Consider the following 12042-nt stretch of genomic DNA (forward strand, 5'->3'; position numbering starts at 1 on the left):
AAGGATTCATTGTTTTTGGAACAGACCAAAAAGAAAATAGGTAAATATAAAGTGGAACAGATGTATTTTTTATTCAATTGTAACGGCTGCCTATCAGCTAAAATACCATTTTCGCTCTTCACCTCCCCCTTTATATACGAACCTTCCTATCTCTTTCGCTCAAACACCCAACTCTTCTTTTCACCTTCAATTCAAAAGTTTCTCTTCTCTTCTCTTTCACCTAACTCTTTTAACAAAAATCTCATGGCTAGGGGAGGCAATAAGCTCACAAAGCTCAAATCAGTTTTGAAGAAAATGCAATCTTTCAAGGTAGGCCGCGGTATCAACGAGAGCCTTGTACTAGCCACCAATAATTCTTACTCTGACGAAGATTCATATTCCTATGATAGTCATTGCTCCATGAAAGACCAGCACACTGTCTACGTTGGCAAATCACGTCGCCGTTACTTTGTCAGCTCTGAGGTCGTCTACCATCCACTCTTCAGGGAACTTGTTGAAAGGTCAGGTAATTCAGAAGATTCAATCGCTGTTGCCTGTGAAGTTGTTCTCTTTGAACACTTGCTTTGGATGCTCGAAAATGCAGATCCTCACCAGCCAGAGTCCTTGGATGAACTTGTCGAATTTTACTCTTGCTGAACTATTTTACATTGCGGAATTCATCAAAAAGGAAAAAGAAATAAAGATATTGCATGAGGAGGGATTCCCCGCAGTCAGCTTATTTAGCGCTATTAGGAAAATGGTAGAGATGATTAATTGCTTACATGGGTGTAACGATTCGCGAAAAATTATATTTATAGTACTTTGTATTACATGTATTAATAAATATATATACAAGTGTTGGGATGTATATATGCATAATACCCTTACATTTTTTCTGAAGCAACGTTTAAACAAATTAACTAATTTACATTCTATCATCCCTTGAATCTAAGTAAAAAGTACAATGTGAAGATTAAATAATATACTATCTATCTCATTCTATGAAACTGCATCGCTCTTAACACCAAGCTTGCACCTCTTAAATTTAGTAAACTTGAAATTAGAGGGAAATCAAATGAGCATGCATGTAGCAAGAATAAACAGTATGATTTTGCTTATTACAATAAGAGCAGATCTGAATGGTTTACTTTCCTTCTGGCTACCCTTTCTTATCTGCGCTAATACTTTTGTTTACCCTCCAATTTGGAGAACAATTAAATTTTATATTGTGGTTTTAAGGACATGTGATTTCGTTCAATACTACTTCCTCCGTTTCATATTATATGAGGTAGTTTGATTCGGCACGGAGATTAAGAAAAAAAAAGACTTTTGAAACTTGTGGTCTTAAAAGCTTAAGGAGTAAAAAGTTTGTGGGTCATGACATTTGTGTAGCTATAAAAGCTTCTCATTAAGGGTAAATGGGTAAAATGAAAGAGTTTAAAGTTGAATTATTTCCAAATTTAGAAATGTGTCCTTTGTTTTGGAACAGACGAAAAAGGAAAGTACCTCATTTAATATGAAACGAAGGGAGTAATTGATAAGCAAGAAAATAAACGAATAAATTAGAGAATAAAATAAATCAAACAAGTATGATAGCCACGCCTCGACCTCAACTTGGGGTAGTCTCGAGGTGGGATAGTAAGAATAGTAAATGATAATGCAACTCTGATGAACAGTAAGTGAAATAGCAGGGAAGTAATGATTGTATATATTCTTATCAGTGAACAATGATCATGCTTACAAATGATTGGGATCCCTCTTTATATAATAGAGGATTCCTAAATAAGGTACACTTCTAATTGTAGTAGGAAACCATATTAACATCTAATTAATCGCTGTAGATTGATTCGTTCCGAGATACACGCCACGATCCTTGACCAATCGCGGATATCTCGCCTTTTCCGTTATCAAGCTATGTCGATGTCACTCGAAGTCTGGCTCTTTCTGGCCGCAATCAAGGTCGACCTTGGTCCGGACTCGACGTCCTAGCTCTTTGACATGACATTCCTATCTCGACCAAATAATAAAATCGAGTAGCCCCGATTTCTACCGTATATAGATAGTACCCTCGTTTCTTAGAGTAAAATGATAAGAAACGACTTGAGCCTTGGCTTTCTGGAGACCCCGATAATGATATCATCCCCGTTACGTAAGTGATCGAAGTGACCTAAACGTGCCATCGATACAGTTTCCCAAACCATTAATGCTTCCCAGTGGACGGTCGGCCACTAGCACCACTGAACCATCGTCGCGAATCTATAAATACAGGCTTTTTGGTTGAATCAAAATTTTACTTTCACCTCCACCAAGTTTTCTATGACTCTTACTCTCTCCATCTCTTCTCTTTCATCACTTGTTGAGTGAACTTTGCTAGTACCAAAAATACCAAATTTCACCTTTTTCAACTTCCTTCTACCTGAATTAATGGCGAACACTCCAAGACCACCCCACAAAAGGAGAAGGCTTCTTCCTCTTCTTCCCGGCTGGCCGATGATAAAACGCCGGTGGAACCGCTCCCTCACGAGTATGTTCCCGGTCCTTGTGTCTTAAAATCCGACTTTAAAGTCGAGAACCCTCCATCGGTCCCTAGACAGTGTGAACACGTGTCGAGATACGTCTGCTCGATAACAACGGGCCATCTCGAGGCTGTGAAGAGAGACTGTAACTGGGGGTCCGAGGTCGTGTTACAAATCCCTTCTCCTGAAGAAAGTATTACAACCCAATTGTCGCCGACTTTTGCAAGATGTAGCGGGTCACCCTCGGCCAGGTTCATCCCTCATTTTGGCGTATAGTGATCATGCTCCGCTTTATTTCTAGCAAGGCTGAGGGGTTGGATTTCACTCTCATCCACCTCATGCGGTTATATCGACCTCGACTTTTTTTCGAGGGTTGATCAAGCTCCAACGTCAAGCAATGAAGGCCTTGTTCGCGAGCGTCGATGAGAACAAGGGCCAGGCTTGGATGAGCCGGTTCATACGAGTAAGGACCTGCGACCTCATCGCATAAGAGAAATTGTCATTCCTCGAGAAGTGGAACCCCGATCGTAAGTAACGTATTACTCATTAGTCTTCGTACTTAATTTTTTGCTTTATGTAATGCCTTCATCTGCTATGCAGCGGTTGTTTAGATGCCTCACATGATCCTCGACCTCGAACACTGGGTTCGAAAGTTGGCCTCGACTTTTTCCCATGTTGAGCGCTGCTGGCATGACTTGGCAAGGGGCAGATGGGAGGCCAAGAATCATGGTAAGCTTATCCTGTACGCTTTTGATGCCTTTTCTGAAATGTTTCTTTTTATTTATACTTGACTCCCTTTTATGCAGGCCTCGGGTACGTTGCTGAAATGAGGCCGGCCCCGCTTGGGGAAGAAGTCGAGTCCTTGATTCCAAAGTTGGGAAAAAATAACAAGAGGAAAAGGGTCTCGAAGTCTGAGAACCCCCAACCTAAAAAGGCTCCAGCTCGAAGACGTAGAAGAAATGTCATCCCTCTGACTATAGAGTCGGTCCACCAGTTGGGGGAATAAGAAGAGGAAGATGAGGGCGATGACTAGGCGCTAGTGGTTCGAGCAAGGAAGTAGGTCGAGACCGCCAAGCCTTCCAAGCCTGAGGCGATTGTTGAGACCTAGCCTCATGATAAGGAGGCCTCGAAGAAAGATTCGAGCAAAGCCCCCAAATCGTTTGAGGTTAAGGTTATCCCTCGGACATCAACGAACATACCGGAGGGGGACGGTTCTGAGACCACAGGGCTGAATAGAGCGCCCCGAGCGATTCGCTCAAGGTTGTGATAGTAGGTCACTCTCCTTCTCTACCGGCCTTATTCGAGGAGGCTATAAGGTATGCTCGGGCTCTACACACCTCTAACATAGGCAGAGTCCCCAATAAAGAGGATCCTTTTTCGGGATTGCTTTACCAGGGTCGATGATGTCGCTAATCTCAGTGAAGCATCTTCCCTCTTAGAAGAGGCCCAATGCCTTTTATCTCGAGTAAGTGCTAATCCCCATTGATGCAATTTTCTTTTCCTTCTTCTCCCTTTAACCTAGCTTATATCTTTCTTCTCATATAGGCTTTTACCAAGTCTCGGGCCGATTTGAGTCAATGCAAGGTCGAGCTTCAGAAGACCTTGGAGGAGAAGAATGCTTTGAAGTTCCTTTGCAGTCAAAATGATAAAGAGCTCAGGGATCTTCGAGCAGACTTGGCCTAGGCTTGTAAGGAAGAGGCCAATCTGAACGAGCAGGTAAATGTTCTTTTAAAAACATATGGGCTTGACCCAAGAGTGAAGGCTAGCACCTCGATGTCTCAGTTGCAGCAAAAGATTGAAATGATCGAGCTGCTTTGGGGGGAAGTCAATCAAGTTAAAGCTGACTACAATGGGTGGAAAGAGAACATGGACCGCCTAGCTGCAGAGAAAGAGGCTGCCTTCGTGCGGTTGTTATCAGCCCATGCCAAAAGAATCGATGAATTCAAGACCGAGCTTATTGAGGCTAAGGCGGAGGTCAAAAAGGTAAATGCCTTAGCTGACAAGTTCATAGCCGTGTATCTTGATAATGCTGAGGCTTCCCAAACTCAACTAAGGGAGGCCGCCGATCGAGCGCGATGGAGTAATGACCTGGCCAAGTGCCAATCTCGGAGGGAGACCCTCGAGGAAATCCATACTCGAGGTTTTGACCTCTCCAAGGAGATAGCACAAGCTAAGGTGCTTGAAGCCGATGCTAGGTTACTTGCCTCCTCTGATGATGACGATGATGATGAAGGCATCCAGGATGGGCTTGATAACGGCGAGGGTCCTGAAGGGGAAGCTCCCCCCGAGGGAGAAATTAGCCCTGATCATAGTTAGGATTTTATTTTTCCTTTTCTCTTTTGTAAGACCCTTGTCGGTCCCTTGTCGATATTTTGACATATATAAAAAGAAATTTCTCTTTTGAATGCCTCCTCAAATTTTGTCTTCAAACATTGTTTCGTGCCTTGTACAATTTTAGCTTATTTTTATGTTTCAACAATATGTTCGAGGTTTTAGTTTTAAATGACTTGATCGAAGCCACAATAATAATACTGCTTTTATAGTCGAATTCGAGTGAAGCCTGAATTTGAAGTGAAAAGACCCTTAGGTTTGTTTTGAACGACACAGGATCCTCGATCAGTTAGACGAGTAGGTTCCTATTTGAATTCAGGATCGCGGGACCCTTAGGTTCAAATAGAGTGAGAACGTGTTCTTGAACTCAAAGTGTGTTGGCCTTTGGGCTCTTTGAGTTGGGCCGATGTGGCCTCCAAATGATGGCTAATTTTTCCCTCTTTCGGCTTAAAAACATAGTAAAGTTTTCTTATGCCTTAGCATGTATATTTTTTTTATTTTTTTTTGTACCCATTGGGGTTTTTGAGGGTTTAGTGTTGATCGAAACCCTTTTTTTGTGCCTTAGCACACGTTTGTATTTGAATAATTTGATACCTCTTAAGGTTTTTCGAGGGTCGATCTTATCGAAGCCCTTTGATTATTTTGCTGAGGGTAGCCCTTTTTAACCGGTTTTTGGAGAACTCCAAGGCCTGCTTTTATTGTGGGGTTCGGACATCTTCGAGCCGCGTTAGTTTGGCCGTAACCTTTGGGTGTGACCCTTGGTCTTACTTTCCCATTAACACTTCGAACTTGTTCGAAGTGTTAGTCCCCGAGAATGATGGCCTTAGCCTACAAATCGAGGGGTGCCTCTTTAAGGTCTTTAGGTAATTCGAACATGTTGGTTTTTGACGGCAGCCCCCGAGTAGGGGGTAACCATTCGAGATGTATTTATACTTGACCCTTGAGCCATTTACCGTTCGAGGTATAGTTGTACTTGGCCCTTGAGCCATTTTTCACAAAAATCATAAGCATGGAGCTTGTATAGTAGAAAGTTTTCTTTGAGGCACAGGATATTTGATAAGGAAAAATTCTTCTTTGAATAATTTATAAATGCTTACATGTTTTGCCATTGGGTCTCGATTAATCTACATTGACACAGTTCATTCGACCATTTTGCCCATTACAATGTTTCCTTATCGAGCCTTTTTGACACGAAGTATTTTCCCTTGCAAAAACAAATCATCATAGGGTGATGCCCTCCAGTATTCGAGGTTGAATATAGAGAAGCCTTGGATACTGTTGAATTGTCCCCAGGTAGCACATATAATTGTTGCCTCGTTAAAAACCTCGCCAGAAAACCCCATTTTGGATAAAAATCGATCTAAGGGAAAAAGAGTGCAACACTTGCTTGAAAACCTAAGGTCCTCGTGTTGAAGAGGTTCTTGACGTCTTCGATCGAACACCTGCAATAAGTTAGTGTCAAATACAAATGGAAAGGGAGGAAATCATACCTTAGAAATAATATCGTTTGAGGAGTGATATATTCCAATTGTTTAGCAATTGCTCACCCTCTATTGTGCCAAGTTTTTAAGATCACTTCCCAACGATATCGAGGACTTGATAGGGTCCTTCCTAATTTAGGCAGAGTTTTCCTTCATTAGGATCTCGAGTGTTGATGGTGACTTTCCTTAAGACTAAGTCCCTGATTCTGAAGTGGCGAAGGTTGGTTCTTCTATTATAATATCTCTCGATTCTTTTTTTTCCACAACCATCCGAACGAGTGCAACTTCTCGTTTTTCATCCAATAGTTCGAGGCTAGTATTCATAGCCTCGTGATTTTATTCTTCCGTTGTATGTCAAAATCTGGCACTAGGTTCCCCGACTTTGACTGGAATCAAGGCTTCAGAGCCATATACTAAGGAGAACGGGGTTGCCCCCGTACTGGACTTCGATGTTGTTCGATATGCCCAAAGGACCTCAGGTTGAATTTCTCTCCATTTCCCCTTGGCGTCATTCAATCTTTTCTTTAGATTCTGAATGATAGTTTTGTTCGTTGACTTGGCCTATCTGATTCCACTTGGATGACACGGTGTCAATAAGATCCTTTTTATTTTATATTCTTCGAGAAACTTTTTTACCTTGTTGCCGATGAATTGCTTTCCGTTGTTGCATATGATTTTTGCAAGTACCCCGAATCGGCATATGATGTGATCCCAGATGAAGTATATAACTTCTTCTTCTCTGACTTTCTCGAAGGACTGTGCTTCCACCCATTTAGAGAAGTAGTCAATCATAAATAAAATGAATTTAGCTTTACTTGGAGCCAATGGCAGAGGGCCGACGATATCCATCCCCCATTTCATGAATGACCATGGGGATATGACCGAATGAAGTTGTTCCCCAAGCTGATGGATCATTGGCGCATAGCTTTGGAATTTATTATATTTTTGAACAAACTCCTTAGCATCTTTTTCCATACTATCCCAATAATATCCTACTCTGATGATTTTGTGAACTAGTAATTCGGCACCGAAGTGGTTCCCACAAGTACCTTCATGCATTTCTCGTAGAACATAATCGGTAACCCTTGGTCCCAAACATACTACTAATGGTCCGTCAAACATCCTCCTGTACAATGTTCCATTTTCAGCCAATGTGAATAGAGCAGCTTTTGTTGATATGGCCCTTGATTCTTTAGGGTTTGATAGGAGCTTTTCGTTTTTCAAGTACTTGATGTATTTATTCCTCCAACCCCAAGTTAAGCTTGTGGATTTTATCTCTAAGTGACCTTCTTCGACCATGGATCTCGAGAGTTGGACGACTGTCCCCGAGCTAATCTCATCATCTTCGGCTAATGACCCTAAGTTTGCAAGGGCATCGACCTCACCATTCTGTTCTCGAGGTACGTGTTGTAGGGTCCATCCTTTGAACTGGTGTAAGGTTACCTGCAATTTATCCAAGTACCTTTGCATTCTGTCTTCTCGGACTTCGAAGGTTTTATTGACCTAGATAACCACGAGCTGGGAATCACAGTTGGCCTCGATGACTTCAGCACCCAAACTTTTAGCCAGCTCGAGACTTGAAATCATGGCCTCAAACTCGGTCTCATTGTTAGTCAAATTAGGGGTTTTGATAGATTGTGTACTAGTGTTGCCTATGGGCGGCATCAAAACGATGCCTAGCCTAAACCCCTTCACATTCGAAGCACCGTCTATGAAAAGGGTCCACACCCCCGATGATGTAGCTAATTTTAACAAGAGTTTCTTCTCGACTTTGGGTACGAGGGTTGGCGTGAAATCGGCCACGAAGTCTGCTAAAATTTGAGACTTGATGGCCTTTCAGGGTTGATATTCGATATTATACCCACTGAGTTAGATGGCCTATTTGGCCAATCAGCCGGATAGCTCGGGCTTATACAAAAGATTATGAAGTGGGTAAGTGGTTAGTACACATACGGGGTGACATTGAAAATACAGTTTTAGCTTCGTAGAGGCGCTTATCAATGCAAGTGCCAATTTCTCTAAGTGTTGATATGTAGTTTCTGCTTCTCCTAGAGTTCGACTTACATGATAAATAGGAAATTGTGTACCTTGCTCTTCTCGAACCAGGACACCACTTACCGCGATCTCTGAGACTACCTAGTATAAGTAGAGTTTTTCATCTGCCTTTGGAGTACGAAGCAATGGTGGGCTCGAGAGGTATTGCTTGAATTCTTCTAACGCCTATTGGCATTCCATGGTCAAGGCAAAATCGTTCTTCCTTTTGAGTAGAAAGACGAATCTATGGCTCCGATCCGTCGATCTTGATATGAATCGGCCTAAGGAAGCTATCCGCCCTGTCAGCCTTTGCACGGCTTTAACGCTGTCTATGATGGTGATGTCTTCGATAGCCTTGATTTTATCGGGGTTGATCTCGATTCCCTGATTTGACACCATAAAGCCAAGGAACTTGCCCGAACTGACCCCAAAAACGCATTTATGAGGGTTGAGCTTCATGTTGTATTTTCTCAGTATCTTGAATGTTTCTTGCAAATATATCAAATGGTCCTCTGCGCGCAGGGATTTTACTAGCATGTCATCAATATATACTTCCACTGATTTACTATCTATTCTTCGAACATTTTATTTACTAGGCATTGGTAGGTAGCTCCTACGTTTTTTAGCCCGAAGGGCATTACATTATATTAATATGTTCCATACTTTGTGATGAATGAAGTCTTTTCTTGGTTTTCTGGGTTCATTTGAATTTGATTTTACCTGGAATAGGCATCGAGATAACTAAGGATCTCGTGGCCAGCTGTAGCGTCAATCATGCGATCGATGTTAGGCAGTGGAAAAGAATCTTTGCGCCATGCCTTGTTTAAATCCTTATAATCTACACATATCCTAAGTTTGTTCCCTTTTCTAGGAACTATGACTACATTAGCGAACCATTTGGTGTACTTTACTTCCCGAATGGACCCTATTTTGAGAAGTTTAGTTACCTCGTCCTTTATAAATGCGTGCTTTACATCGAACTGGGACCTTCTCTTTTGTTTTACCTGTCTGAACTGTGGGTCTAGGCTTAGTCAATGCTTTGTTATTTCTGGCAGGATCCTGGTTATGACTAAGTGGGACCAAGCAAAACAATCTGTGTTACCAATAGGAAAATGAATTAGTTTTTTCCTGAGTTCGGGGGTTAACCACATTCCCAAGTATACCTTTCACTCGGGCAGGTGCTCGATCAATATAACTTGTTCCAGCTCTTTGACCATTGATTTGGTGGCGTCGGAATCTTCTGGAATAACAAATGTTCGTGGGGTCAAAAAATCTTCCTCTTCCTCTTCCATTTCCTGCTTCTCCGATTTGGTAGAGGCTAGCGGCGGTGATTGCTATTTGGCATCCTGTTTACCCTTGATGCCTGATCCTTCCGATGTTGATAGCACTAAAATCGGTATTATCTCATCGGTCGCGAACATTTCTTTTGTAGCATGCTGCTCCCCGTACAATGCTTTTACCCCGTCCGATGTCGAGAATGTCATCATTTGGTGGAGAGTAGAAGGGACTGCCCTCATGTTGTGGATCCGAGGACTCTCGAGTAGGGCATTGTACCTCATGTCACCCTCGATCACGTGAAACATGGTATCTTTGATCGTTCCAACCACGTTCACCGGTATGATAATCTCTCATTTAGTTGTTTCACTGGCCATATTGAAACCGTTCAAGACCCGAGCTGCGAGCACGATCTGATTTTGTAGGCCGAGTTTATCCAGAACCCTCATTGGGATGATATTTACTAAGCTACCTGGATCCACTAAAACACGCGTAACTTGAACTTTATTCAATAAGATAGGGATTACCAGAGCATCATTGTGAGGTTGAGAAATTCCTTTTGCCTCCTTATCACTGAATGATACGGTGCCTTCTGGCACATAGTCTCGGGTCTGTTTCTCCCCAGTAATTGATACCTTAGTGCGTTTTAACATGGCCCCTTGTGGAATATTGACCCCTTCGGCGATCATATTAATTACATGTTGTGGCTCTTTCTGTTCAATTTTCTTGTTGGCGTCCCTTTTCCTAAAATGATTCTTGGCTCGATCACATCGGAATACTCGAAGTTGGCCTGCATTGAATAAATGGGCTACCTCCTCTCTCAATTGCCTGCAATCCTCAGTCCTGTGACCATACGTGACATGATATTTACACATTAGATTGAGGTTTCTTTGGGAAGGTCGGTCTGTATGGGCCTAGGCTATCTGGTGTCTTTGATTCTTCCAATTGCTGATACAATACCTAACACATCGACACTAAAATTATACTCCGATAATCAAGGTGCCTCTGTGGGGTCGGTGTACTTTTCAAAACCATTTTTGCTCATGAGTCCCCGAGAATTCTGTCCTCGATCGCTTCTCCGATCGTTCTGGACATGATTGCGTCCTACACCACTGTTCCTGCGGTCTGAGGTGTATGGTTGATATCGTTCTTTGTTCGATCTTGGATCTCTATTGATGTCACTCTGATTTATGGAAGCTGACCTATTCGGGTGCACTGAAATGGAAGGAGCTCCTAATTGGTCATCCTCGACCCTGATCTTCGATTGGTACCGATTGTGTACATCTGCCCAAGATACAGCCGGATATTCGATCAGATTTTGCTTCAGTTGATGTGATGCTATCAAACTTCGTTCATTCAATCCATGAGTGAAAGCTTGAACAGCCCAATCATATGTGACCGGTGGAAACTCTATGCGTTCCATTTGAAATCGGGATACAAATTCCCTCAACATTTCATTATCCCTTTGTCTTACTTTTAAAAGGTCTAATTTCCTTGTCGCAACCTTTATAGCTCCGGCATGTGCCTTTACGAAAAAGTCTTCCAACATGGCAAACGCGGCGATGACATTTGGTGGTAGATTGTGGTACCAAATCATTGCTTCTTTTGATAGGGTTTCCCTGAACTTCTTCAATAAAATAGATTCAATCGCATCATCTTGCAAATCGTTACCCTTGATAGCACATGTGTAGGAGGTGACATGCTCATTGGGATCGGTGGTCCTATTGTATTTAGGTATGTCCAACATATGAAACTTCTTCAGAATGGGTTTCGGAGTTGTACTAAGAGGGAAAGACTTTTGTACAAATTTTTTCGAATCCATCCATTTCAAGATTTGTGGTGCCCCTGATATCTGATCAACTCAGGAGTTTTATGTTTCCACTTTTTATCATTAACTTCGATTTTCTTCTCTCCTGACTCAATTCTTTTGGTGAGCTCCTTGAGCATTTTCATTATTGCAGGATTTGTCCCCGATTCGTTGCCATTCGACCTTTCTGGCACTAGCTCGGTAAGGCGAGTGATTTCTGGCTCGACCCCACTCGGAGTTCTATGTTGATTTTGTAACTGAGATATAGCATCCTGTTGAGCCTATAGCATCTCGAATATCACCTGGATACTAACTCCTCTGTCTCCTTTGTCCTATGTATTTCGGCCACCAGATTGGCCTTCTCTGTGTAGACTCCCTTTAGGGTCCGCGCATAGGTCTGCATTTAAAAACACGTGCGAACTAACATGGACTGGATTAGCAACTAGTGCTCCCTCAAGATTAGCCTGTGGCACCTCGGCTCCTGGAGCAATTGCATTGTCGTTTTCCCCGTAAAACGCGAGACTATCTTTACCAATTGTGGGTGCGTTTTGTGAGTTTAACTTTTTTTAACCTGAGAGCAAAGATACTTGACAAGAACAAGGGTAAAATAATGTGTGTT

General features: G+C 42.3%; 1 protein-coding gene across 1 annotated transcript; it reads left to right on the forward strand.

The window, feature by feature from the left end:
* The first annotated feature begins 243 nt into the window (after positions 1-243).
* On the forward strand, positions 244-636 carry LOC107811778 (auxin-responsive protein SAUR76-like). The gene has a single exon (XM_016636769.2). The coding sequence runs from the start codon at positions 244-246 to the stop codon at positions 634-636; it is 393 nt and encodes a 130-aa protein (XP_016492255.1).
* The last annotated feature ends 11406 nt before the right edge of the window (positions 637-12042 follow it).

The sequence above is a fragment of the Nicotiana tabacum genome, chromosome 11 (genome assembly GCF_000715075.1).
Source record: "Nicotiana tabacum cultivar K326 chromosome 11, ASM71507v2, whole genome shotgun sequence".
Taxonomy (NCBI): domain Eukaryota; kingdom Viridiplantae; phylum Streptophyta; class Magnoliopsida; order Solanales; family Solanaceae; genus Nicotiana; species Nicotiana tabacum.

Coding starts and splice junctions, on each gene's coding strand:
- LOC107811778 (XM_016636769.2), top strand. CDS start 244: ATGGCTAGGGGAGGCAATAAGCTCACAAAGCTCAAATCAGTTTTGAAG.